Source organism: Haematobia irritans, chromosome 1, assembly GCF_050003625.1.
Source record: "Haematobia irritans isolate KBUSLIRL chromosome 1, ASM5000362v1, whole genome shotgun sequence".
In the NCBI taxonomy this organism is placed as follows: Eukaryota; Metazoa; Arthropoda; class Insecta; order Diptera; family Muscidae; genus Haematobia; species Haematobia irritans.
In genome coordinates this window covers 41,335,995-41,360,923 of record NC_134397.1, presented here as the reverse complement: position 1 = coordinate 41,360,923, position 24,929 = coordinate 41,335,995, and the positions used below count along the sequence as shown (strand labels likewise).

The 24,929-nt window shown below is 34.6% G+C and overlaps 9 protein-coding genes and 2 long non-coding RNA genes across 15 annotated transcripts; 7 read left to right on the top strand and 4 right to left on the bottom strand.

Moving 5' to 3' along the window:
• Nucleotides 1–1,301: 1,301 nt before the first annotated feature.
• Kdsr (3-ketodihydrosphingosine reductase) lies at nucleotides 1,302–3,225 on the top strand. The gene is made up of 4 exons (XM_075289992.1): nucleotides 1,302–1,417; nucleotides 1,581–1,813; nucleotides 2,147–2,715; nucleotides 2,770–3,225. The coding sequence occupies exons 2-4, from the start codon at nucleotides 1,594–1,596 to the stop codon at nucleotides 2,965–2,967; spliced, it is 987 nt and encodes a 328-aa protein (XP_075146107.1). The 5' UTR covers nucleotides 1,302–1,417; nucleotides 1,581–1,593; the 3' UTR covers nucleotides 2,968–3,225.
• A 131-nt stretch (nucleotides 3,226–3,356) lies between these two features.
• LOC142238331 (trypsin beta-like) lies at nucleotides 3,357–4,795 on the top strand. Its single transcript, XM_075309939.1, has 3 exons — nucleotides 3,357–3,937; nucleotides 3,997–4,457; nucleotides 4,518–4,795. Exons 1-3 carry the CDS (start codon nucleotides 3,776–3,778, stop codon nucleotides 4,708–4,710), a joined length of 816 nt encoding a protein of 271 aa, XP_075166054.1. The 5' UTR covers nucleotides 3,357–3,775; the 3' UTR covers nucleotides 4,711–4,795.
• A 1,586-nt stretch (nucleotides 4,796–6,381) lies between these two features.
• HDAC3 (histone deacetylase 3) lies at nucleotides 6,382–8,209 on the top strand. Of its 3 annotated transcripts, none has more exons than XM_075289989.1 (4): nucleotides 6,382–6,523; nucleotides 6,613–6,830; nucleotides 6,893–6,981; nucleotides 7,037–8,209. In XM_075289989.1, the coding sequence occupies exons 2-4, from the start codon at nucleotides 6,664–6,666 to the stop codon at nucleotides 8,104–8,106; spliced, it is 1,326 nt and encodes a 441-aa protein (XP_075146104.1). In that variant the 5' UTR covers nucleotides 6,382–6,523; nucleotides 6,613–6,663; the 3' UTR covers nucleotides 8,107–8,209. The 3 variants fall into 3 exon arrangements, with proteins under 3 accessions (XP_075146104.1, XP_075146103.1, XP_075146105.1); XM_075289990.1 differs by having other exon boundaries at nucleotides 6,401–6,536; XM_075289988.1 differs by having other exon boundaries at nucleotides 6,400–6,830.
• A 12-nt stretch (nucleotides 8,210–8,221) lies between these two features.
• Snr1 (SWI/SNF related, matrix associated, actin dependent regulator of chromatin, subfamily b, member 1) lies at nucleotides 8,222–9,779 on the bottom strand. The gene is made up of 2 exons (XM_075289991.1): nucleotides 9,286–9,779; nucleotides 8,222–9,168 (listed from the first exon to the last, which is right to left on the bottom strand). Exons 1-2 carry the CDS (start codon nucleotides 9,555–9,557, stop codon nucleotides 8,328–8,330), a joined length of 1,113 nt encoding a protein of 370 aa, XP_075146106.1. The 5' UTR covers nucleotides 9,558–9,779; the 3' UTR covers nucleotides 8,222–8,327.
• A 1,254-nt stretch (nucleotides 9,780–11,033) lies between these two features.
• On the top strand, nucleotides 11,034–12,224 carry mRpL44 (mitochondrial ribosomal protein L44). Its single transcript, XM_075289984.1, has 3 exons — nucleotides 11,034–11,194; nucleotides 11,251–12,009; nucleotides 12,061–12,224. Exons 1-3 carry the CDS (start codon nucleotides 11,125–11,127, stop codon nucleotides 12,198–12,200), a joined length of 969 nt encoding a protein of 322 aa, XP_075146099.1. The 5' UTR covers nucleotides 11,034–11,124; the 3' UTR covers nucleotides 12,201–12,224.
• An 11-nt stretch (nucleotides 12,225–12,235) lies between these two features.
• Nucleotides 12,236–14,258, bottom strand: POLDIP2 (DNA polymerase delta interacting protein 2). Of its 3 annotated transcripts, none has more exons than XM_075289983.1 (5): nucleotides 13,939–14,253; nucleotides 13,464–13,726; nucleotides 13,213–13,391; nucleotides 12,807–13,148; nucleotides 12,236–12,747 (listed from the first exon to the last, which is right to left on the bottom strand). In XM_075289983.1, exons 1-5 carry the CDS (start codon nucleotides 14,043–14,045, stop codon nucleotides 12,421–12,423), a joined length of 1,218 nt encoding a protein of 405 aa, XP_075146098.1. In that variant the 5' UTR covers nucleotides 14,046–14,253; the 3' UTR covers nucleotides 12,236–12,420. The 3 variants fall into 3 exon arrangements, with proteins under 3 accessions (XP_075146098.1, XP_075146097.1, XP_075146096.1); XM_075289982.1 differs by having other exon boundaries at nucleotides 13,213–13,394; nucleotides 13,939–14,252; XM_075289981.1 differs by having other exon boundaries at nucleotides 13,213–13,726; nucleotides 13,939–14,258.
• Nucleotides 14,259–14,411: 153 nt separating this feature from the next.
• Nucleotides 14,412–16,188, top strand: LOC142220711 (uncharacterized). Its single transcript, XR_012717908.1, has 2 exons — nucleotides 14,412–15,918; nucleotides 15,976–16,188. It is a non-coding gene; the product is annotated as an uncharacterized LOC142220711 (long non-coding RNA).
• Nucleotides 16,189–16,555: 367 nt separating this feature from the next.
• LOC142220712 (uncharacterized) lies at nucleotides 16,556–18,770 on the top strand. Its single transcript, XR_012717909.1, has 2 exons — nucleotides 16,556–17,457; nucleotides 17,526–18,770. It is a non-coding gene; the product is annotated as an uncharacterized LOC142220712 (long non-coding RNA).
• Nucleotides 18,771–19,913: 1,143 nt separating this feature from the next.
• Nucleotides 19,914–21,240, bottom strand: Trmt61 (tRNA methyltransferase 61). Its single transcript, XM_075289985.1, has 3 exons — nucleotides 20,507–21,240; nucleotides 20,278–20,447; nucleotides 19,914–20,211 (listed from the first exon to the last, which is right to left on the bottom strand). The coding sequence occupies exons 1-3, from the start codon at nucleotides 21,132–21,134 to the stop codon at nucleotides 20,047–20,049; spliced, it is 963 nt and encodes a 320-aa protein (XP_075146100.1). The 5' UTR covers nucleotides 21,135–21,240; the 3' UTR covers nucleotides 19,914–20,046.
• An 801-nt stretch (nucleotides 21,241–22,041) lies between these two features.
• On the top strand, nucleotides 22,042–23,106 carry Cmpk (cytidine/uridine monophosphate kinase Dak1). The gene has a single exon (XM_075289987.1). It carries the CDS (start codon nucleotides 22,196–22,198, stop codon nucleotides 22,898–22,900), a length of 705 nt encoding a protein of 234 aa, XP_075146102.1. The 5' UTR covers nucleotides 22,042–22,195; the 3' UTR covers nucleotides 22,901–23,106.
• A 108-nt stretch (nucleotides 23,107–23,214) lies between these two features.
• On the bottom strand, nucleotides 23,215–24,654 carry Vps2 (vacuolar protein sorting 2). Its single transcript, XM_075289986.1, has 2 exons — nucleotides 24,236–24,654; nucleotides 23,215–23,769 (listed from the first exon to the last, which is right to left on the bottom strand). Exons 1-2 carry the CDS (start codon nucleotides 24,546–24,548, stop codon nucleotides 23,342–23,344), a joined length of 741 nt encoding a protein of 246 aa, XP_075146101.1. The 5' UTR covers nucleotides 24,549–24,654; the 3' UTR covers nucleotides 23,215–23,341.
• Nucleotides 24,655–24,929: the final 275 nt, after the last annotated feature.

Genomic DNA, 24,929 nt, shown 5'->3' with positions numbered 1-24,929 from the left:
CCATTTCATCCTCATCGCTACCACAGACTCGTAAATGTCACCACAACCATCGCGAACTGTGATGGGGGGAGCATATCAAAAAGTACAAAATGTACATGAAAGTATTTTGCCATCACTACTGTTAGAAGAGTCATTTTATTTTTTTTGTGAAACGCCAAGCGCAACCAGCTTGTTATATTTTATTTAAATAAAAACGAAAATAAAGTTCTGAAAACATAAATATACCGCTTAAAATTGTGAAAGGTATATGGTGAACAATTTTCGACTTTCCAAATAGAATAAAGTGATCGTTTTTCAAATATTTTTCCAGGCACGCTGTCTCCATCGAAAATAAACAAACTGGCTGATAGACGCTGCAATATGTAACTTGCTACTTAAAACTCAACATCTTTCTTTTATTAATGCAAAAAATTATGTTAAATGTGATGAGATAAACCGAAAAATGTTATATTTATAAGAAATTATAAATGTTTAATCAAATCAATAAACATCTACACAATCGTGTTTTACTTGACCACAATGATTCTTCTACAATTACCTTAAAATGCACTTTTTCTGATAGTTTGCAGGGGTTCTTATTGGCGTCCTTCGAAATTGATCTAAATAGGCACCTAATAATTGCACTGATGAGAAACTTTTTCGTAGTAACTTGGCGTGGTACAACTTCTCAATAGTGACGGCACTTTTCCGACGAGTTTTTGATGTCGTATATGGTTGTTTTCGACGTAGTGGGGATTCTCAGAAGCGCCCCCAAATTCAAAAAATGTTGGCAGGGTAACAAAGGAATTATGTTGATTTATAATTCTGCTTTATTCGGCTGACAATCTTATTCTGTTTTTGCAGATTTAGTTTTGATTTTAGCGGCTAAATCGAATAAATCCATTCAAATATGGTTCTATTTCAATCTTTCCAGTTTGTGGATTTAAATCAAAGACAGGTCCTTCCTCTCTAGATAAACTAATGGTGTTCTCTTTTCTTGTAAAAATGCGCTCCTTTTTGCATTTTGCCACTAAAAATGAACTTTTTTTTAGGTTCTTTTCAAAAAAAACGGTCAAAAGTGCGTAAAGCCTTCGAATTCTATTGTGAAAATAGTGTGACGAATAGAGGCAAAATGCCGGCATTATCAGCACTGCCGGCAAACGAGAGTGACAAAATGAAGGCAAAGCACTTTCTTCATAAAAGAAAACACCATACAATGACATACAAAGTACACCCAATTTTTTATATTCGAAATAAAGACTTCGAACGAACACGGCTATGATATCAAATCTCCAAGCAGCTGTTTAAAAAAGTCCAAGAAACTTGGCATCACTCTGTGAAAGTATCTCAAAAATACCCCATGTTCGCACAAATTAGTTCTTAAAATATTTTTATTCTTAAGATCGAAGAAACCATAAACATTTTTCTCATTTATGAGGTAAGTAGCAGCAAATTTTATTTGTGTAGGAATGGTTTAAAATCATTCCATCTCAAGGTGTTAGAAAGGTGTAAATTAATTCAACAAAAGTTGATTTACAAGTTTTCATACACTTTCTAAATAATAACCATTAACATTAAAAAAATTCGATTTCCTTTTTAAGATAACACAACATAATGTCATTAATTACTTGGGAGATATCACTGTACATAGTCCTAGCAATTCTAGCGCATGTTGCTGTTTTTGTTTTTGTCAATCGGAAGCGGTCTAAGAGCATCGTCAACAAGCACATAGTCATTACTGGAGGCTCCAAGGGAATAGGTTTGTGCCTGGCGGTCGAATGTGCTCTACGTGGTGCGAATGTTACAGTCATAGCCCGGGATGAAAAAATGCTAAGTATGTTGAAATTGCGTTAAAGAAAATTTTATTAAAAACAACCACACCTAGAAACTCATACAATACAATAGCCGTGTTTCCGGAAACTTTTTATTTCTTATACGTCCTTTTTTAATCATTCGTTAATGTCATATATTTACAGTTATATACTACAAATACATTGTTTATGCTCTTTATTTAAACACCACCAATGGTTATATAGAAGTAGGAAGACAAATTTTCTTTGCATTATCTTTCCTAAATATTCTACTTTCCCAAACACGGCTATTAAAAAGTGTTAGGTGTGTTCTTTACTTACTTTGAATAAATTATGCATGTATGTATTTATTTCAGGCGGCGCCATAGCACTTATGGAAGTAATTCGGCAAAGACCTGAACAAAAATTCCAATATCGTTGCCTTGACATATCGTCTAGTTTTGAAGAAGTTGAAAAATGTTTGACTGAAGTAGAACATACGTTTGGGGACATATATATGTTGATCAATTGTGCTGGTTTGGCGGTATGTGGTGTATTCGAAGAAGTACCTTTGGAGGATGCTCGTAAACTAATGGATGTAAACTATTGGGGAACATATAATTGCACTCGATACGTCTTACCTAAAATGAAAAAAGCGAAGGAGGGCATAATTGTAATAACTGCATCACAAGCAGCACTTTTCGGTATATATGGATATGGGCCATATGCTGCTTCCAAATACGCTCTTCGTGGCATGGCTGAAACTGTAGCGATGGAATGTAAGCATTTGGGTGTTTCTGTAACACTGGCCCTGCCAGCTGATACCAACACACCAGGCTTTGAAAACGAGCAAAAAACGAAACCAAAAGAAACAAAGATTATTTCTGGAAGTGGAGGCTTAGCTAACCCTGATACAGTAGCAAAACAAATTCTTAACGATGCCTTGGTAATTATCGTAATAATAATTAAAAGTCATTTTTAATGTCAATGTTATTTACAGAATGGCAAATTTATATCTATATTAGGCTTCGAATCGTGGCTGATCACATTACTAGGCGGAGCCCTTTTCCGATGGAACGGTATTTACGAAAACATATTGCATGCTATTGCCTTAGGACCACTACGTATAGTTGGTTACATTTTACACTTACATTTTGAACGCATTGTAAGAAATTGTGCCAAAGAAAAGGCTGAATGAGAAGAAAGGAAATCTGAGAGGAAGCCTGATTGTCTTGGTATTGCCTAATTTGTTGTTGTGTATTTAAACCCACTCTTATTATATTCCTTTTACTGGACTGTATTTTTGCATTAATGCCTTATTAGTATGTTTAGCATTTTCAAGTAATTAGTGCTTTTATTTGCATTCTTCTGGAAATAATAATATTCCTTACTATTGTATTCTAAATCCAAAGAAATTATTTAAATATACGAAACTTTTTTATGTGAGTATCAAAAAGAGCATGTATTATGGATTTCTAAGTTGATAGTGGAACAATTTGATATGTAATTTAACTACATTTAAAAAGCTTATTGATTACATTTTTTAAGTACATACATACTTTTTTAACCAGAAAGAAATTCGTCGTGGATATAATTCAACTCTCACCATAATTTGTGCTTGTAAATTAATTAGACGAAAATTCCGGGTGAATGTTGATGATGAATTCTCTTATTATTGAATATGAGAACATGGGGCATTATTTGTCAATTTTTCTGTAGCACATAAACACAAATATTTCCTATGAAGTTTAAGAATGATCATAATGTATAGTTCGCAGCACAAAACTGTGATGCCAGTTATGAATATCTTAGTGGTAATTTATAAGCGAAAATATTTTGCAGTTGGTAAATTGTAATCGATTCTGGGTAGGTGGATTTTTTATCTGCATATATTTTTCCAATTGTTATGGTGTCAATGAAACTGATATCTCCATTAATTACTTATGTTATTGACAAAGATAAGAAAATGATCTGTTCCGACTTATAAACCTGCTTGTAATTAAACGATGAGGACGACTATTGCTCATTCCATTATACTTGTGGGAAATATGCAGAAGTTTAATGCGTTTTCGCTGATAATTTTATTGACGTGTGTTTCAGGGACAATAACAAAGGATTTTCGTATCGTAAATGGAAAAAATGCTTTAATTGAAGATTTTCCATTCCAAGTAAGTTGCAATAATAACATCTAGCGACTATCATATTAAATGATATAATTTTCAAGTAGCTTTCGTTGAGAGTACGAACCATACATATATGTGGAGCTTCGATTTTAAATGATGCTTGGGCAATAACTGCCGCCCATTGTGTCCACGATGTTCTTCACAAGCCTAGAGAAATAACTTTACGTATGGGCAGCAAATACAGGACAAAAGATGGTTTAATAATACGAGTTATGCAAATTTATTGTCATCCAAGCTATAATGCAGATACAATGAATTTTGACGTGGCTTTACTCAAAGTGCGTGAAAAGTCATTCCGACGAGTAGATTTACATGTTGAACCAATTAAATTACCAACATTTTCTGCCAAAATACCTATCAATAAAGCGGCTACTGTATCTGGATGGGGCCATCAAAGTTCATCCCTTCATATTTTATCGACTGAATTGAAGTATACAACGGTATATACGATTGATCAAACATCATGTAATGAAAGCTTATCAGAACATGGTGGAATAACAAATGCGTACGTTCATAATTTGATGTTAACCGAGTGCATAATAATAATGATTTATTATCGTTTTAGTATGTTTTGTGCTTCTGCAAGAAACACGGACGCATGCCAGGGAGATAGTGGAGGGCCTATTCAAGCGGATGGAGTCTTGATCGGTGTAGTTTCTTGGGGTGTTGGTTGTGCTGATCCATATTATCCCGGTGTTTATACTCGTCTATCGTACACACCTATACGTTCTTGGATAAAACTTTTAACAAAATTGTAGAAATTGGGAAAAAAGCAAATAAATGATTTATAAGTTAAATAACAAGAAGAACAGACTGGCGCAATAGAGCAGTCTGTGTCAGCTATTAGATTTATATTTTTTTCGGTCTAGCGGAAAATAAGTCGTAGATATTAGGGTTTTAATTTTTTTTAATATTTCTCATTGCACTCAAGAACAAATAATTCATTTCAAAGAAAATAAATTAAAATTGATGCTATTACCGATCTAAAATAGTAATTTTCCTTAAATAATTCATTTCAAAGAAAATTAACTAAAATTGATGCTATAACCTAATTTAAAAACCTAATAAAACTGGATTGGGTAAAAATGTTGATGATATTTTATAGGAGAAGACAATTTTTAATTTGGCTCATAAGTTTTTGGAATTTTTTAACTTGATTTATTGGTATGTTTAGCATTTTCAAGTAATTAGTGCTTTTATTTGCATTTTTCTGGAAATAATAATATTCCTTACTATTGTATTCTAAATCCAAAGAAATTACATATACGAAACTTTTTTATGTGAGTATCAAGAAGAGCATGGATTTCTAAGTTGATAGCACAAGAACTTGATGTGTACTTTAACGACATTCAAAACGCATATTCATGCTTTTTTTAACCAGAAATAAGTCCAACGTGGATAAAATTCAACTCTCACCACCATTTATGCTTGCGAACTAATTTCACGAAAATCAGGGGTAATATTGACATGATATTGAATATGCGAACATGGGCATTATTTGCCAATTTTTCGATGTGCTATAGGAAAGAGCCAAATATTTCCTATGAAATTTAAGAATGATCGTAATGTATAGTATATAGCCAGTGAATATCTTAATGGTAATTTATACCTATCAAGAACATAATAAAATATAATCGTGAAACGAGGAATGTTTTAGAATTCCATCTGACAATTCCGACAAAATCGGCATTAATAACATATTTTAGATTCTATATAGACCAATGATGTTCTTGGCTAGCTATTTCCAATACTAAAGGCCCATAAATAGTTGCAACGTTATATTCATTAAATACAAAGCACGACAAAGTTTATTTGGTTTACATTGCAATTAACGTATATACAGTTTGTCAAGAAAGTGTTTTGACAATGGGATCAAAATTATGTTTTGTTCCAAAATTAAATATAATGAAATTTTAAAATAATATTTTATTATGTATTTTGCAAAGCATACAAATAGACCAAGGAAAGTATAGACATCTCAAGTGAATTCACAGCGCTGTAGTTTGTCTGCACACCGTAGATGGCTCTTTTTCGTCTGCAATTGAGTGATTTTTTAATTTGGCTTTAATTTGTTTTCATTCCTTTGTTCTCTCGTTGAAACACCAAATATTGTGAAAGTTTATAAAATACTATTCATCCAAACTTTTTTTGTGATGCAAATTGACTAATTTATACGGTTATTCTCGTTTTCCAAAAAGAAATTGAGTCACTTGACTGCGCAATTGAGTGGAATGACTGCGCACTGCAAACAAACAAAACCATGGTGAATTATCAAGGTATGTCTCTATATTTTCTTGGTCTATGGTATACATACGTACACAGAATTAAAAATTTAATAAAATATTTAATATTTCAATTTTTTTTTTGGATTTGAAATAGTTGGCAATGTCAAAAGACTTTCTTGACAGACTGTATGTGTATACTCACAGTTATGAGTGTCAGTAAGAAGAAGCATTGTTTTAGTTGTGAATGCCGTACAAAAACTTTGTTGTGGCTTTATTTGGTTCCAAAGGAGCAGTTTCAGAAACGAGCGATATGTTTTGATATCATTTTTAATTTGGGTTTTAAAAAGTATTTAATAAACGTATATCTGTGTAGTATGAGTGGTGGTTTGGATTTTTCACTCACGCGAAAACTATTATTGTTGGTATTTATTTTAGTCATTGTGTTGTTTATTAAACAAAAAATATTAGCTGAATAAAATCTTTAAAATGACGAGTACAAGTAAAAGGCGTGTGTCTTATTTCTACAATCCGGATATGGGAAATTTCCATTATGGTCCTGGACATCCCATGAAGCCTCATCGACTCTCAGTCACTCACAGCTTGGTAATGAATTATGGATTGCACAAAAAAATGAAGATATATAGACCATATAAGTAAATATACCATCTATTAAATGCCCTCATTATAGTTTGTTTTAAAAATAATTCCCTTGCAGAGCCAGCGCCCAAGATATGCTTAGATTCCATAGTGAGGAATATATTGAATTCCTTCAGCAAGTTACACCCCAAAATATACATTGCAATTGTAAGTTAAAACTTTTACGATTTTTCAATAAAATATTATAATTTCCCTTTTCCAGCTGTGGGTTATACCAAATACTTATCACATTTCAGTGTGGGCGAAGATTGTCCAGTATTTGATGGACTCTTCGAATTTTGTGCATTGTACACAGGAGCTTCATTAGAGGGAGCCCAAAAACTTAACCATAACCATAGTGATATTTGCATTAATTGGTCTGGAGGATTACACCACGCAAAGAAATTCGAGGCATCTGGTTTTTGCTATGTAAACGATATAGTAATAGGAATTTTGGAGCTTTTGAAATACCATCCTCGCGTTTTGTACATTGATATTGATGTGCATCATGGTGATGGAGTTCAGGAAGCTTTTTATCTTACTGACCGTGTAATGACAGTTTCATTTCACAAGTACGGTAACTATTTCTTCCCTGGTACTGGAGATATGTACGAAATCGGTTCCGAGTCAGGCAGATATTATAGTGTCAATGTACCATTAAAAGAAGGCATAGACGATCAAAGTTATTTCCAAGTATTTAAACCAATTATATCCGCAGTTATGGATTTTTATCGTCCTACAGCCATAGTGCTGCAATGTGGAGCAGACTCTCTTGCTGGAGATCGTCTCGGCTGTTTCTCTTTAAGCACTAGGGGTCATGGTGCATGTGTAGAATTTGTTAAAGGATTTAACGTCCCAACATTGGTCGTGGGTGGTGGAGGGTACACACTGCGAAACGTTGCCAGATGCTGGACGCATGAGACTTCCCTGTTGGTAGATGAACCAATCAATAACGAACTTCCAATGACAGAGTATTTGGAGTTTTTTGCTCCAGATTTTACATTACATCCCGACATAAATTCACGTCAAGAGAATGCAAACTCCAAACAATACTTAGAAGCCATTGTGAAACATGTGTATGAAAATTTAAAGCTTTGCCAACATTCACCCAGTGTACAGATGGTACAAGTACCCCCAGATGTGGTCGATATGGAAGAGTTGCGTAATATCAAGGAGGAGAAGGAAGATCCCGATGTGCGCACAACACAAGCTGAGGAAGACAAACTAGTAGAACCTAAAAACGAGTTTTATGATGGAGACCAGGATCAGGATCAATCGAATGCAGATAGTTAGAAAGGAGAGAAAATTACTATTTTTTTAATGGGATATATATTTATGAATAAAGTACTATTGTAGTTTATTACTAAGAAAAATACAAACTGAAAGTTCTATACAATCCACAGTCTCGTTTTCGTTTTCTTGAGGTTTTTATTCCATCAAATATTATTTGCGGTGTTTAGTATTAAAAAGATGTATTTCTATAAAACTATCCAAGAGATTTTATATTCAATCGTTCACCAACCGGTAGTCGTATTAGCCAATCGTCGCATACGTCTAGTGTTTCTGTCTTGGTCACGGATTTTCTTCTCCATTTCGGCATCAGTTAATGTCTCTAAAAATGGAGCCCAAGCGTCCGCATCGCTAGGATTGCGGAAGGGTACGTCTATTGTGGACAATGGTGCCTCGCTGAAGGCATATGTGCGGCAATGCCAAGACAATTGACCGCGAATACTGTATGCTATGGCCGTAACAAACTCTCCACCCAACCCAAGTTCTGCGCAAAGTTTGATGGCAAACTCCTCAGGATTATTGTTTTTCTCAGACATGTCCCACTCGACTTGGTCAACCAATGATGTATTTCCCACGTGTATATTTAATTTCACTATAACTCTTTGATCACAACTTTCCTCAATGATAGGAGGCTCACTGGGAAAAGCTTCGATTTGTTGCCTTATAGCTTGAGATATTGCTGGAACGAATGGTATGGGATTCAAGTCCAAATCATCGCATAGTACTTCAGCAAATTGTTCGGGTGTAATCATACTTTCATTTTTATTCCATGTAAATGTGTCCCGTAGTTTTTGCCCTTCCAACTCCATGTCCAGACGTATGGGTACCAAGCATTCTTTTTGGGCAGCATTTTCCAAATTAGCTGTAGGATCTGTATCGTCGAAACACATTGGGAATGTACGAATTTTCTTGGTGTGAACTCGGTTTCGATTGATAGGAGTTGCCTGTGGAACTGCATCTAAATGGCTTGAATTGGGCATAGTGGGTACATATTGCGGTTGCTTTTTTGATTTACTTTCGCGAGGAAGCGGAGCATCTGATGTATTCACTGATATTGCGCGGTATCTTTAAAAGAGAATAGAAAATTAGCTGCGGTAATATTATAGTATAATTTATAAAATCTGCTCCCATGAGTATACCCACAGACATTGATCTGGGACACTCACAAACTGTACAACTTACTTTTCGTCGTTACCGGACATTATATCATCAACCTCACACGCTCTCAGCAAGGATACCGAACTTGCAAGAATATGTGGGCTTAAACCGGAATCTGCCAAACGTTTGCGTTCATCATTGGACAAAACAATCCTCGTCATTCCAGGATACTTTTTGTAAAGGATGCCGCGAAACAGCCTCAAATAATTTCCAACTTCTGATCCAACATAGTAGTATTCTCCACCTTCTTCCAACTGGAAGGCTACGGGCTTATCGCCATAGGTTTGCAGGGACATATTCTATTCACTAGAAAATACTTTGAATGCCGAAATAAGAGCGTCGTTCGTTTATGTATCTTATATGTTTGTATATATGCTGCATAAAATGAGGAGGTGATTAACAAAAATACAGGGAGATACAGAGTAAATAACAAATCTAATTATAAGGCAGGAAATATAGTCAGATATTTTATTTGTTTTTTAGTTGCATTCTGTACTGTGAATTGATATTTATTTATTGTATTCCAGATTCCTTTTTTGGCTTTTTGGAATAAAGGAAGGACTTGAGTAAAAATTTGTGAATTGTGTACAATTATTAAGTATTGCACCGTTCCTACTATAGGGTGGCTATTAAGTTTAGCTGCGATAATGCGAGTGTAATACCCGGCCTAGATTTTAATTGGACGCACGGCAACGCTGGCTGGAATCAATTGACATTATTCGGAGCCAACACAGCGTTGCCATCTTTTTTATATAAAATCGTCCAAATAAAAGTCTGATATGGAACAAATCTACTTTAGTAAAAGTGCTTAAAAAAATAGGAGAGTGTATTTTAAAGAGAAAATGGAAAGTAAAAAATTTGGCGGCAAGGCCAAAGATATCGACATCTGAAAATCGGTATTATCATATACATTTTTTTTTAATTTTGGCCGAAAATTTTCAGAAAATTTCCGTAATAATTGCGTTTTTAGTAAAAATAGTATATTTTTAAGAGGAAATATAAAGTAAAAAAAAAATTGTCGGAAAAGCCTAGTTTTCGAGATATCGACCCTTGAAAATTTTTATTTAAATTTTCAGAACATTTCCGAAATAATTGCGTTTTTAGTAAAAAAAAGTACTTTTTAAAGAGAAAATATGAAGTAAACAAATTGTCGGAAAACCCTAGTTTTCGAGATATCGACCCTTGAAATTTTTATTTTATTTTTTTCACTTTTTGTTTTGTCCATATTTAGTACAAATGATGTATTTTAAAGAGAAAATATTAAGTAAAAATCGCGCGATTTTTTGGAAAAAAATTTTTGGTTTTTCTCTTTAATGACTTTCTATATAAAAATTCGCAATGTACTCGAAATTACTTTTAATTTTATTTTTTTTCCCCGGGACCTTATGAAGTTTTTTATATGTAATCTAAATACACACTTTATTACCTATTATTTGGATATCATATATATTACTTTTAGGAAGATTATATGCGTTGGGTACTAAGTCCAATATAAATAATAGTGAAAACTTTAGGGTCCCGTAACTTCGAAATTCGGGAGTTTTATTTTCAATCAACGTATTTCTGAGGGAAGCCAAATGTAAAAATTCGATAAAAACGCCTCTATAAAATTGTTGTTAAAAAATTTAACAATGAATTTCTTATGGGTACCAGACTATCTAACTAGAACTGCACTCACAACTTTAGTGGAAAATACGTGAACACAGTTATACAATTGCTTGGTGTTGCCACCTAGTCACTTCACCCTGATAATAACAAATACAGATGGTTTTTGACAACCGCTTTTCGTTATTTAATATGTGCAGTGACCACAAGGAACTTCTGAACAAAATATTCACATAAGCTCTCGATAAAAATTGCACCATGTCCATATTGAGAAGTACTATCTCCCTAGTTTCAATTCGATGCAATTTCATACCCTTGCAGAATCTGGGTGAGTAAAAAGTGGTATAATGATTCAAAATAAAATACTTTACCCGCTGCGTTTAGTTACAAGGCGTAACATCAAAAGATGGGTGGCCCCAACACTACGGGAGTTGAATAGAAGGGCAAAAAAGCTTGGTCCTCAAAAACCAGAACCTAGGTCTGGATTTGTTGAATGGAATTACAGAGCCGAATTATTTGCCTTTGGAAAGAGACTTCAAGAAGATTTCCAATTACCTTTACTACAAACAGCTTTTACCCACCAATCGTATATTGCCAAAGAAGAGGTTAAACAGAGAGAACTTGGTATAACAGATGTCGATATACAAATGTCTCATAATAAGGATTTATCGGCGAAAGGTGATTATATTATCAAAGAATACATCGACGCCTTCTTGGCACATTCTTTTCCCAAATTACCCGCTGAAGGGCGAATGGCAATTTTAGCACATTTAATGAATACAGACACACTGTCCGACGTAGCATTACACTTGGGCATGAAAGATCTTCTTTTAGACGCAGACTATCCTCCATCCAAAGAGTCTATGGCCCAATCCCTGAAAGCGGTAATTGGTGCACTAGCTGATTCGTCGGGCATTGAAAGATCATATTTGTTCGTTCGAGACTTTATATGTACACAATTAAATCAAAAAGATATTCTCGAATTATGGAACATAGAAAATCCAGAAGATTTATTGTTAAAAGAATGTCAATCTAGAAAATTATCGGCTCCGGAACCTCGCCTTTTGGGTGATTGTGGAAAAAACACAGTATTGGCTGTATACCATGTTGGTATCTATAGCAATCAAAACTTAATTGGCAAGGGTAAGTAATTCAAGATAGTTGAAAACATTTTTCTTAAATTTCCAATTTCAGGGTTTGGAGAAGATATTCCTACTGCAATTAGAACCGCTTCGTTGGATGCATTGCAAGCAATGTTTGGAATTCACGATAACATGAAACCTATAGATTTTAAAGTACAAGTTGAAAGTAAAATTCTTAAAATTAACAACTAATAAACTCTAATTGTTGGAACTTAATAGCCATTGCGTATTTTTTTGTCAACTTGGTAAATTTCTAAACTTACATTTTTTATTCATTTACAATTTAAAAATTATCATTACCTATTTTATGTGTTTTTATAAATTATGCTACACATTTATTAAAGCATTGCTGATATCTGTGTTGAAGATACCGGTTTAACCAAAAACGTTAACTACTCGTTTCACCATAACACTAATCCTCTGGGGTTTTCGTTTGATCTGAGTTAGTCTCCTCTGGTTTACTTTCTAGAGAGAATGGTGGGATTTTACAGTCAAACATATGACCATCTTCGCGCTCTAAGCGAAAAGTTCCCCACATGTGGCCGCTAGGTGCTTGAAGACTAACATGACTGCTATACTGGAAAGCAGGTAAGCGTGGGCTTAATATAGGTTCCTGGCCAACAACACCACGTCCACGGACTGTCTCCAAAGTCCCTGATAGAGAAAATATACGCCAATGTCTTTCTCTCAATTGAACGGTGAGTTGTCCAAGGTTTTCTAAACGAATAGAGTATCGCCACTGTAATCAAAACATATTATTCGACCGAAACACGAAATAGATCCAATGAAAGTATATACCCAATAAACCGAAGACGCTGGAGTTTCACGGCATCCCATATAGAATGGTATCACAGTTACACGTATATTTTCCGTGGTCTCCTTATGAACATCGCTTAGTTCCAGCCATTGGTGATTTTTCTCCTGCCACGTTTTTAGAGTGTCTTTAGCTTCGAAAGGAGGCTCTTTGTCTGCAGTATATGTTAAGAATTTTTCAAATAATTCATGTTGTAGCGGCAATTTTTCTCCTGTAGAGTAGGGCATAATATCATCGTGGGAAACATAATCGAGTCCAGGAATTGCATATAGACTTCGGTTAGACTCTTGATTTCCCAAAAATGTAACTGCTTCTGTTTGTGCTCGCTACAAAATACAGAATAGCAAGATTGTGAAAACTGACATTTTTTTGTCCCGAGTTCATACTTACAATATAAGGACAATCTCGCGAATCTATTAAAACTTGATAAAATGTATGGACTTTTCCTTTAACGTCTTTGGTATTTGTTTCGTTTGCTTCCCCTCCACTTGAGGTGTTTACGTTGGCATTCTCTGTTGGCGTTGTTTTAGTTGTAGCGGACGTATCGTCATATGATGACTTTGCAGTAGCTGCTATATTCAACGTTTTAACAACATCATTTATGTGAGATTTTATAGAGGTTGATACGCTATTAAGCTTACTAGTTCCCTTATTTTCTGCTTGCTGAGAGTTTGAAGGTTTTCCTTTTGTTACGTTGCTGCCACTTCCAGCGGTACTGGTTGGAGAAGGTTGCGAAGACACAGATTTCGATTTATTGTTATTGTGGACATCTCGATCGTAAACTCTTGCCGTCCACGGAAATAGAACTACACCACGATACCCAAAAATGCGATGTAGGAATAATTGGCCCGTCTCATACTTGCTGTCAACTTTGGCTGGTTCTAAGCGCCCCACTTCTGACAATCTATAAAACAAAATAAAAACCTGTGTATTGTATCTGTAATCACCTATACGACTGTCTATAGTTATGCAACAAAAACAATTGCCAATATGCAGTAGACAGAGTCGAGCGCCAAATTTTTACAATATATCATATATAGTATTTTGAATTTGACATTTTTCCACAATTCTATTACGTGCTAATCAATTCCCAATACATCCACAAAATGCTCTCACCTGGTTTGAGACGCAGGCTTTTTTATTGTCCTCCTAAGTATATAAGTGGAGTTGATAAAGGCCGGTGTAGTATTCCGTACATGCAAGATTCTCTCCAATACTCCCATTTGGTCTTACTTTTATGCTTTCCGGGATGAACTAATTAATTCCTACTCGATGACAAGAAATGTTCTATACCAAGTAAGAAGTTTTCTGTAACTATGTGTCACTCAAAATTTTGTGGCTTTTATATTCCTTTCAAATGTTCTTCAAATTTATTAAAACACTTATATATGATGATTTTTTATATTGTAAATTTATAAGTTTATTTGGAAGTTTGGTCGAACTGAAGAAGTAAAGAAGCCCCGCATACAACCCCCTCCCTTAGACGATTATATACCCTCAGGACATATATTGGGAACGGCATTGTAAAAATTGACGCCGGGGTCAGACGTATATCCAAAATCATGGTACAATAATTCCCAGGTAGTTGCAGTATTACAAAAAAAAAAAAACAGAATTCATGTGCATCCAAATGTCAGTTTTGTTTTGTTAACATTTTAATGTTAAGGCCGGTACTATGTTCATTCTTGCGAAAAATTTTTATGGAAACCATTATTTCGCACATAGAAAGCGGCGTTTTTTAGGTAGCTTGGAGCGCTATTTTACAGGGAGCGATATTGGATTAAGTTGGTGGTTGTTGCTTGTTTTTACAAAATAACATTTAATTTTTCCTTGGGCAACTGATCTGCTATTCCTTTGATCCTTTGTATAGTTTCGGAACAAAAATATGGTCCGTGTTTGATTTATAAACCCGCACAAATAGTTTTTAATAAATAAATTATTTCTTAATTCACACTGCAAATGGCGCCGTGCTATAAACCTCAGTTTTTCAATACGAAAAAACAAAGTATCACAAATGCAAAAAATTTCGCAAATTTTTCGCATTTTTTGGTTTTGTATGGAGTTTCAACGCGAAAACCGAACAGAGTACCGACCTTTAGTTACCAATAGTAACCTAAGTAACCAATAAGTACATAGGTAACCAATAGTAACCAGACATGTTTTTGACAATAATAACCTGTGGCATGTAACCAATAGAATCTACGTAACCAATAGTAACCTCCCTGCCAGCATTTTAAAGTTCCATTTCACCCTCATCGCTACCACAGACTCGTAAATGTCACCACAACCATCGCGAACTGTGATGGGGGAAGCATATCAAAAAGTACAAAATGTACATGAAAGTATTTTGCCATCACTAATGTTAGAAGAGCCATTTTATTTTTTGTGAAACGCTAAGCGCAACCAGCTTGTTATATTTTATTTAAATAAAAACGAAAATTAAGTTCTGAAAACATAGATATTACGCTTAAAATTGTGAAAGGTATATGGTGAACAATTTTCGACTTTCCAAATAGAATAAAGTGATCGTTTAATTTTAATATTAGCCCTGTTAATAAACAAAAGATATTAAATATTTTCAATTTGTTTTGTTAACATTTTAATGTTAGTTACCACACTGCCAGCATTTCAAAGTTCCATTTCATCCTCATCGCTACCACAGACTCGTAATTGACACTGCAACAATCGCCAACTGCGATAGTATTTTGCCATCACTATTGTTACAAGAGCCATTTTATATTTTGTGAAACACCAAGCACAACTAGCTTCTTATAATTTATTTAAATAAAAATGATAATGAAGTGCTGAAGACATACCCCCATATTCATAAAAGTTAACATAAACTTTAAACCTACTACCCTGCCAGCATTTCAAAGTTCCATTTCAACCTCATTGTTACCACAGACTCGTAAATGTCACTTCAACCATCATGAAAAGGTACATCAAAAAGTACATGCAAGTAATTTGCCATCCCTACTGTTAAAAAAGCCATTTTTTTTGTGAAACGCCAAGCGCAACCAGCTTGTTATATTTTAATTAAATAAAAACGAAAATAAAGTTCTGAAAACATAAATTATACGCTTAAAATTGTGAAAGGTATATTGGTGAACAATTTGGTGATTTTTCCAATGGAATAAATTGATTGTTTTTCAGATATTTTACAGACACGCTGCCTCCATGGAATAAAAACACTGGTTGATAGACGCAGCAACATGTAACTCGCTACTTGTAACTCAACATCATCATTAATGCCAAAAATTATGTTAAATGTAATGTGATAGTGGTATAAATGTTATATTTTTAAGAATTTGTAATGTTTAATCAAATTAATAAATATCTAAACAAACGTGTTTTACTCGACCACAATGATTCTTTTACAACTATCTTAAAAGGCACTTTTTCTGATTGTTTGGAGGGTCCCTTATTGGCGTCGTTCTAAATTGATCTATAAAGGCACCTAATAATTGCACTCATGCGAAACATTTTTGTAGTAACTTGGCGTGGTACAACTTCTCAATAGTGACGGCGCTTTTCCGACGAGTTTTTGATGTCGTATATGATTGTTTTCGACGTAGTGGGGATTCTCAAAAGAGTCCCCAAATTCAAAAAATGTTGGCAGGGTATTACCATACAAATTCCTTCGATAAACCTACAGTAAATTATTCACCCTTATTCCTGAAGTCGCTCTCGCCGTCGCTTTTTGTCGTCTGTCGCTTTTAAGTCGTCTCGGTAATAAAAGGCCGATATCACTAGAAAACAATCAGCTGATGTGCAAAAAAAGAATTTTATTTTTTTCGGTTTAAAATATTTTTATTCTGACGAAATTCTAAGTCGGAAAATCAAGAAAAAATATTTAATTTGAACCGGAAAAATGTGGATATGTATTCTAGGACAGTTAAAGCTTCCAAAACTACAAAAATGGCGACGACGCTGAGATCAATGGCACAAGGATCATCGTGAAAGAAAACAATCAGCTGATGTGCAAAACTGTATTTTAATTATTTGCGTTTAATGCTGTGTGTAATCCAATGTTGACTTGGAAAATCAAAATAAATGATAAATTTGACTCGGAAAATGATTTAGATATCTACATTACGACAATAACAACATCCGGCATATACAATTGGAACGACGTTGACATTATGTGTCCAAGGATAATTCAAAGTTCGACACAATTGTTACCTAATTTTGGTGCTAAAATAAATGGAATTGAAAATCAACACGTTTACTTTAATTGTACAGGGTTCTTTTCTATGATTTGAATGTGATGACCATAACTGCTATATGTACTGATTTTTTCGCCATTGTTTTGTAATTGTTGAAGATTAGTCACTTTACCTCTTACCAATTTCCATTTTTACATTTATTTTTCAATTATTCGATTAATAAAGTCTAAAAAACTTCTTCAAAAATTAAACACTAAACTCGTCGCTGGTAAATTTAAAGGCGACAAAAAGCGACGATGTTGGCGACAAAAAGCGACACCAGGAATACCGATTTTCTTCGATAGCAGAATATATCGACGAACGGAATACCAATTAGTGGCGACTGACGAAAAGCGACGGCGAGGGCGACTTTAGGAATAAGGGTGATTATGAATATAGGCAATAGTTATTTCGCTTAAAATTGTGAAAGGTATATTGGTGAACAATTTTTGACTTTCCAAATGGAATAACGTGATAGTTTTTCAAATATTTTTCCAGACACGCTGCCTCCATTGGGAATAAAAGCACTGGCTGATAGACGCGTACTCCATTGTTTGTAGGATTTATCTTTTCGCGGATGACATTAATTTACTCTTCACCGGAGACAGAGTTGACTTGAGCTCTTATGTGGCTAATATTAACAACACCTTGTCTCGTGTGGCCCAGTGGGCATCCGTCAATCGCCTCCGCTTTAACTCGGATAAGACCAGAGCTCTCAATTTCGGATCCATTCCTTATCAACTTGATATTCGCTTTACTGGTGTTCTTGTACAATTTGTTGAGAGTATAAGAGCTTAGGAGTCTACCTTGACTGTGATTTAAAGTTTGAGGAACACATATCAAAGATTTCTTCAAAAATTTGCAGCACCTTGCGCTGTTTATACAACCTTGATTGTTATTTACCTACACCCGTCAAAGTACGGATTTCGCATGCTTTATTGATGTCTCACATTTTGTATTGCTTGGAGGTTTATTGTGGCACAGGTCTAGGCATTCTGAGCAAGCTGCATTTAGTTTTTAATAGGAATATTAGATATGTTTACGGCCTCAGGATGAGGGATCATGTTTCGCCATTTGCTCAGGAATTCCTACAATGTTCCTTTTAAGATCAGGATCTACTATGTTTCAATCGTATTATCGTCACTCAGTCACCACTCGATATTGCTCAATCATTTCGTTTTTACAGGTTAACACGAAATCAATTAATTATTTTGCCGACAATAAATGATCGATTGGTATATTGGACCATTCTCCTGCAAGTTTACTACCTTTAAAACTTACTACAGAGAAGCGACCGGTAAAGTAGATGTTTTTCACTTTGGATAATTTATATAGTACTCGCGAACAGCATATGCAGGGCTTAGTTTAGGCAGTAAACGGACCACTTCACCACATTAATTCCGAAAGGACATGAAATAAGTGCTATGTTCTAATTTCATAATAATACAATAACATTTATTTAACTAAAAACTGTTCAATAAAATATACAATAAGCACGGGAATATGAGAGGGCACAAACCCAACAGCTAAGCTTTCCAAGTTAACTTCTGATAGCATGTTGCCTCCAGAGGCAATATACGCCGCCAACAGGTATTCAATGCTTTGTTGAACCAGCTACTTGTTTTCTTATGTGCTTATAATCATCCACACCCATTATGGGTTTAATTACAATGGGGTAAAGAGTCGCTCCAATTCCTCCCACCAGTGCTCCAACAAATAAAATGTATCGAAATCCTTTCAGAACAGCCATTGTTTTGTATTTTTTTTATTTATTTAGACTTATACAACTGACAGCTGATGGGAGATGATGCCATACCAATATGTATCTGATAACACGTGCGATGTGGCACTTTTCTATAAAAAAGTTATATTTTGATTTTCGTTATAACGGCCTTTATGATATCGCTGGATGAATTTCACTTTATAATATAAAATAGAAATTCGTAAACGGTGACATTTGTAAGTTTATAGCTATGGATTGTTGTGTGTTAGTCCTTACATCAAAGACAATAAACTTTAGGAAAATAGGATATTGGCTTGGCTCATACCAAATGTTGCATTTACCATGTTAGTTCCATACATGTTTGTAATTTTTTTATTTTGTTATTTTTTTTTTTCGTTTTTATTTTTTAAATGAAAATCGTAATTTTCTTAATGAAGCAATGTTAAATTTTAGGCAACAACAAAAAAATTAAATTTTCCCGTTTAAGGAAATTTATTTCGTGCACTTAATTTCTTTTTATTTCCATTTTAATGCTATGTCAATAATTGTCGTATACGCGTTTGGTTCGAGTATGAAACTAACACGGTAAATGGTTTGATCTCCTCAGTAGCCAATTTCCTAGAGTTTATTGTCTTTGCCTTACATAACCCTGTCCTGAGTCATAAAAATAGCCGGTTGGTAAGATGAGACTTTGTTTTTCAAATCGCATTTCTAAGGGGATCGTTATGATTATCCCCTATCTTGCTCAATATAAAAGTTTTATATACTCCAAAATAATCGGCTATTCTTTGGCCAATTTATTTTGTTGTCATTTGTAGTCCACTTTAAAACTTCTTAAGAGTTCATATAGAGATAGATGGATATAAAAATCACACTCTATATTAACCACTGTGGATCGGTTTATACGGGGGCAATATTTAATTACGGACCGATATGTACTATTTTTTTTCTTTTGGAAAGGAAAAAGTTAGTTTACTCTTCATGGAACGATAAAAACGATTTATCGAGATGTGGACTTTTATATTCCTAGCTGAATGTAACAAATGCTTCGGCTTTGAATGTAACAAATAGTTATGTAGTTTGGGTGTAAGCAACATCAGTTTTACGATCTTGATGCTGGTGCTTACTGTTATATTTCATACTAAATTAATTGAAATATCAGCTTCCTTTTAAGACGTTTTTATTTGTTGTGCATATAAAAAATAATCAAATAGAGTATTTTTCAAGTTCGCAAAATTCTTCCCTATTTGATACAAAAAAAAAGATCGAATAAAATCAAATGAACTAATATAATAATTATCTCGCAAATGCCGGTTGTAAAGTAGCAAATGTTAAAAATCCCGTATGGCCTGGTTGAGTAGGAGGGGCAGATGAAGTCAAAACCTTTATAGTCTCCTTAGGTTGCTTTAACAATGTGTTTAGATCCTTCTCGTTATTGTCTTCTTCTGTCTTGTCCGTTTTCTAATTAAATATCAGAGATTATAATATGTTTAGACCTTGAGCAATGACGTTTAAGAGATAATTTACCTTTGTTTTGAGGAATTCCAAATTCATAACAGGGAAAGTTTTGGTTTTTACAATGTCTTCTTGTTGCAGAACTTCAAAGGATTGAATTTCTGTAAAGCCAAGATCTTGTAAGGCTACGCAACAGCGTTGGGACTGTTCAATACATGGTGAAAAAGAACAGAAACGACCACCTAAAATCAATATATTTAGAAAATTCTGTTATTACAATAGTTTTATTTTTGTTGCTCACCGCTTGCTTTGAGAGCCTTATAAGCATGTGGCACAGCTAATTGAGGAGCTGGCAAATCTAAAAATACTGCGTCAGCCTTTCCATTTAGGTCTTCGCCAAATCCATTTTCACATACATCTCTATGATACACTGAAACAAAATCACCTAGTCCATGATGTTGGAACTCATCACGAGCTTGATTTGCCCTCGCTTCATGGAAATCGAATGTATGTAGGTGACCATGTGGTTTGACGGCTCTAAGAAAGTAATGCGACAATGATCCGGATCCAGTACCTGACTCGACTACAACGGAACCCGGTCTCACCTCAAGTTGGTGCAGAATCATACTTATATCAGGTGTATAGATTATTTGTGTTCGATGAGGCAGCGTCTGCGTCCACAGCTCTGGATTCGGAAGAAGAACATAGGCGTATCCTTTAGATAATTCAACTCGATTTCCATACCTTACCCCAATGATATTCCGCACTTTAAGTGCCCCAAAGGAAGTTTGAAATATGTGCTCTATTGTTTCTCCTTTTTTATTTACAATTGTGGGAGTAGCTTCAATTACATGCATTGAGTTAACACTTATATACAAAATTACTGTATCGCCTTCATCTATAACATCTTTTGGTTTTAAGAAACTCATTTTATTCCTATTGTTTTTAAATGTTTCTCTGTTTTTTTATGTTGTCCAGTTGTTTTCCATTCACGTTTTTTGGTTTAGTTTAGTTGCCGACTCGCGTGGATGCCAGACTAAGAAATATGATATGGGAAAAATCAAGGAAATTATTGATGGCATGACTACAGTTTGTGCGCTGTTCAATTTATTTATCTTTATTAGGGCTGTCATTCGGGATTACGGGACGGTATTACCGGAATTTTTTTATTTTGAATCCCAGGATTTTTCGGGATCCCGAAAAATAATAATAAAATAATAATTGAAATTGCTTTTTCAGTTTTACACTTATCTCCTTTTGTTACTATTTTTGTTAATAACATTTGATTAATGTACTACAATTTTTTGATGCTATAGATTGTTATTACTCAAAATATTTAAAGAATCCCGAAAATTTCGGGATCTCAAGAAAAAATCCCGGGAAATCTCGGGCTTAAATATTTTGAAATCCCGGGATTTATAAAAATCGATTCCGAATGACAGCTCCGATTTATATTAATTTAACCAGTAGCTACATTATTGCACGAATCAATTCTAGTATCAATAGCATTAAACAGTAGATACTTGTGTTGCACATTTTTAGACATATCCTGACTCGGCCATCAATAACCCTACTGTTGTAAATTTTTTTGTGCGGATGCCGGAACTGAAAATAAAAGTTATAAAGGCTATGTTTACCAAATTAATACTACATTCACATTAGGCTCTTTTTCGAATTTTGACATACAAAACCGAGATTTCAAAAAAGTAGATTTCAAGCATAGTACGGGAGAATTCTGATAAAATAAATTAAATCTGCTGAATTTAGGCAGCTACCTTAACATTGACAACAAAGAATGAAAGAAATGGAGACTGGCAACACTGTACGACTTTTCAGTGCAAACGCCGGAGATGAAATTCATTTGACTTCGTTCTTCAGTGGCCAGAAGAAGAAGCACGGACTTAACCAATTAAATTTGGCATATAATAGGCCACCTCTAATGAATACATAAAAAAGTATATAATCATTGCACCCTCGTGTTTTTCGCTTAATGTTCAAAGTTCTTGCAAGGTCGTGTAACCTTTTCGCAGTCCAAAGTAAACATTCCACCCACACTTGTACAAAAAAGTTGAACAAAATTACACCGTCGTTAACTAAATTAAGAATGTCTGAAGAAAAACCAAAAATAGTTTTCGTGTTGGGTGGTCCAGGAGCTGGTAAAGGTACACAATGTTCCAAAATTGTAGAGCGATTCCAATTCGTGCATCTGTCGGCTGGAGATTTACTCAGAGAGGAAAGGGCACGAGAGGGATCTGAAGTTGGTGCGCTAATAGAGGATTATATACGTAATGGAAAGATTGTGCCGGTGGAGGTGACGTGTTCTTTGCTGGAAGCAGCAATGAAAAAGTCGGGTAAAAACAAGTTCCTTATTGATGGGTTTCCACGTAATCAAGACAATTTAGAAGGATGGAACAGGCAAATGTCGGACAAAGTTGATTTCCAATTTGTTTTGTTTTTTAATTGCTCTGAAGAGGTATGTGTCAATCGTTGCCTAAGCCGCGGACAAAGCGGTTCCGGACGTTCAGATGATAACATGGAGAGCCTGAAAAAACGTATTCAAACTTACAACAATGACTCATTGCCGATAATCAAGCATTTCGAGGAGCTTGGAAAGGTAAAACAAATCGATGCCAGTCCTAGTGCGGATGAAGTATTCTCTAAGGTCGAGGAGGTGTTTGGCCAAAGCGGATTTTAGGGTATTCTAGTTAAAATTATAGGTATAAAGTAAATTTTTCTTTCTGCATGATTATGACCTTTAATATTAAATTGCTGATTTGCTATAACTTAAATCCTGCATCCTTTAAGCTATTTATAAATTTACGGTCGTGAAGATCTTTTAAATGAAATTGTCAAGTTGATAAAGTAATAAACTAAGCTAAGCGTAAACTATTGTAATTTAAATTTTTGTTGTTTTCTTTTAATAGGGAAGGGGAGATCTGCATAGAAAATAATTGCATTAGTCGGTATGCCGTTTAAAGAAATTTTTGGTGATAATTAAAACTCTTAGAATTCGGTGTAGTTGCCTATAATAAGCATTATGTATTGGTTATAACCTGGTGATCAATATCAAAACATAGATAAAATTCTCAAAAAAAAAAAAGTATACATAAATTATTTCTTGTAACGATAAAGTAACTTAGTCTCGTCTTAGCTTGTCCAGACGAGCTTGCAAATCTGCATCAGCATCGGACATTGGAGATGATGGACCACTGCCGCCTGTGGCACCACCATTCCCACCTGAGCTATTTGTCCCTCCAGCGGCACCAGCAGCTATAGCTGTTGGAGTTGTTTTACTGCCACCAGCAATCGACAATGAACCAGAAGCAGTAGGCAAATCGCCAAGTTGTTCTCCCAATTGTAAGCCCAGCTCATCTAATACTTGAGATACAACAGCATCAGTTTCCTCTTCATCGCCCTCATCTTCCATTGCATCATCCATGGCATCATTAATCATTTCTTCTTTCATGTCCATAATTTCAGACTGCTTTTCGAAATCGTGCAAAATTTTTTGTATCTGTGGTAAATTCATTTGTCTATTCATATTCTGCATGGCTTTCGTAACACCTGTTCTTGTAAGAAATAAAGTAAATATTACTTCTATTAAATCTGTGGCTTGGTGCTAAAAGGGCCAATGTCAAAATATTCAGTTTTGAGATAATTGAACTTGAATGTTTTAACAAAAACTATTTTTAACTACAGCAGGCACTGTGTCATTCCATACGTAGCATATAGATGATTTTCTTCCCATCGTTTGGTAGATGGTAAGGTTAAATGTCCACAGTTGACGTTTATAAAAGTGTCAAAGTAGACATTGGCCCTTTTAGCATTAAGTTTTATAGATGAGTTCATAATGACATTGGCCAGCTTTACGCTTATTTAACCCCTTCTGGGTAAAATTTAAGATTGAATGTTTTATAATTATGAAAGAGAAAAAAAAAGAAATCTAATGCAATGATTAACTCAAAACAGCAAAATATTGACCCTTTTAGCACCAAGCCACAGAAATAGTGATTGTATTTGTTTGTTTTACCCTTCATAGCTTCTGCCATTGTATTTTGAGATTTTAATGTTTGTATCTTTAGTGATACTGCTTGTATGTTTGCCTTCATCAACATGAACTTTTTCACATAACGTCGTGTGCGCACCAAATCTTTGGCCATTATTTTTACCGCATCCATTTGACCCTCCTTGGCCATTTTCTTAATGTCGGCTATAATCTTCTTTTCCTGTTGTTCCATTTTCATACGCTCCCGATCCAAATCCCTCATAGCCTTGTTAAGGGCTCGTTGATTCTTTCTTAGCATCTCATCAGGAGAGATTTTCTTTCCAAAAAGCCAATCCATATCGACTTTGATTTTTCTATTTACTTTAGAGAATTAAATCTATCGGAAGGAACTAAATCCTATTATTTCGTTGTATTTTCAAGCTCAAAAAAACATCAAAAACATTACTCACTTGCTTTCTTCTTCTTATTGTTTCATTCACGGGTAACATGACATCATCATGACGTTTGATAACAGTGTTGCCAGTTCATTACATAAAATAGTTTGAGTATTTTGCATCGTTACAAATGTTTATTTTTTAGAAACATTTGCTATTTGATATTTTTTGAAGATCACATTCGTTATATATACGCACTCATACATCAATCCTTGTTTTGGTTAACTACAAGTCCGATATCTTTAATTTCTTACTGTAGCCATTTCGAAAAATCTTATTTAACT

Bases quoted from the DNA above. Each gene is read 5' to 3' on its own strand.
- Kdsr (XM_075289992.1), top strand. From the start codon at position 1,594: ATGTCATTAATTACTTGGGAGATATCACTGTACATAGTCCTAGCAATT. The intron at 1,814-2,146 runs GTATGTTGAAAT...TATTTATTTCAG, and splicing joins CCGGGATGAAAAAATGCTAA to GCGGCGCCATAGCACTTATG. The intron at 2,716-2,769 runs GTAATTATCGTA...TGTTATTTACAG, and splicing joins AAATTCTTAACGATGCCTTG to AATGGCAAATTTATATCTAT.
- LOC142238331 (XM_075309939.1), top strand. From the start codon at position 3,776: ATGAGGACGACTATTGCTCATTCCATTATACTTGTGGGAAATATGCAG. The intron at 3,938-3,996 runs GTAAGTTGCAAT...ATTTTCAAGTAG, and splicing joins TTGAAGATTTTCCATTCCAA to CTTTCGTTGAGAGTACGAAC. The intron at 4,458-4,517 runs GTACGTTCATAA...TTATCGTTTTAG, and splicing joins CATGGTGGAATAACAAATGC to TATGTTTTGTGCTTCTGCAA.
- HDAC3 (XM_075289989.1), top strand. From the start codon at position 6,664: ATGACGAGTACAAGTAAAAGGCGTGTGTCTTATTTCTACAATCCGGAT. The intron at 6,831-6,892 runs GTAAATATACCA...ATTCCCTTGCAG, and splicing joins AAGATATATAGACCATATAA to AGCCAGCGCCCAAGATATGC. The intron at 6,982-7,036 runs GTAAGTTAAAAC...TCCCTTTTCCAG, and splicing joins CCAAAATATACATTGCAATT to CTGTGGGTTATACCAAATAC.
- Snr1 (XM_075289991.1), bottom strand. From the start codon at position 9,557: ATGTCCCTGCAAACCTATGGCGATAAGCCCGTAGCCTTCCAGTTGGAA. The intron at 9,169-9,285 runs GTAAGTTGTACA...TCTCTTTTAAAG, and splicing joins ATGTCCGGTAACGACGAAAA to ATACCGCGCAATATCAGTGA.
- mRpL44 (XM_075289984.1), top strand. From the start codon at position 11,125: ATGTCCATATTGAGAAGTACTATCTCCCTAGTTTCAATTCGATGCAAT. The intron at 11,195-11,250 runs GTGAGTAAAAAG...CGCTGCGTTTAG, and splicing joins CATACCCTTGCAGAATCTGG to TTACAAGGCGTAACATCAAA. The intron at 12,010-12,060 runs GTAAGTAATTCA...TTCCAATTTCAG, and splicing joins TCAAAACTTAATTGGCAAGG to GGTTTGGAGAAGATATTCCT.
- POLDIP2 (XM_075289981.1), bottom strand. From the start codon at position 14,045: ATGGGAGTATTGGAGAGAATCTTGCATGTACGGAATACTACACCGGCC. The intron at 13,727-13,938 runs GTGAGAGCATTT...TTTGTTTTATAG, and splicing joins AAGCCTGCGTCTCAAACCAG to ATTGTCAGAAGTGGGGCGCT. The intron at 13,149-13,212 runs GTAAGTATGAAC...TGTATTTTGTAG, and splicing joins CGCGAGATTGTCCTTATATT to CGAGCACAAACAGAAGCAGT.
- Trmt61 (XM_075289985.1), bottom strand. From the start codon at position 21,134: ATGAGTTTCTTAAAACCAAAAGATGTTATAGATGAAGGCGATACAGTA. The intron at 20,448-20,506 runs GTGAGCAACAAA...TATTGATTTTAG, and splicing joins TAAGGCTCTCAAAGCAAGCG to GTGGTCGTTTCTGTTCTTTT. The intron at 20,212-20,277 runs GTAAATTATCTC...ATATTTAATTAG, and splicing joins TGGAATTCCTCAAAACAAAG to AAAACGGACAAGACAGAAGA.
- Cmpk (XM_075289987.1), top strand. From the start codon at position 22,196: ATGTTCAAAGTTCTTGCAAGGTCGTGTAACCTTTTCGCAGTCCAAAGT.
- Vps2 (XM_075289986.1), bottom strand. From the start codon at position 24,548: ATGGATTGGCTTTTTGGAAAGAAAATCTCTCCTGATGAGATGCTAAGA. The intron at 23,770-24,235 runs GTAAAACAAACA...TTACAAGAACAG, and splicing joins AATGGCAGAAGCTATGAAGG to GTGTTACGAAAGCCATGCAG.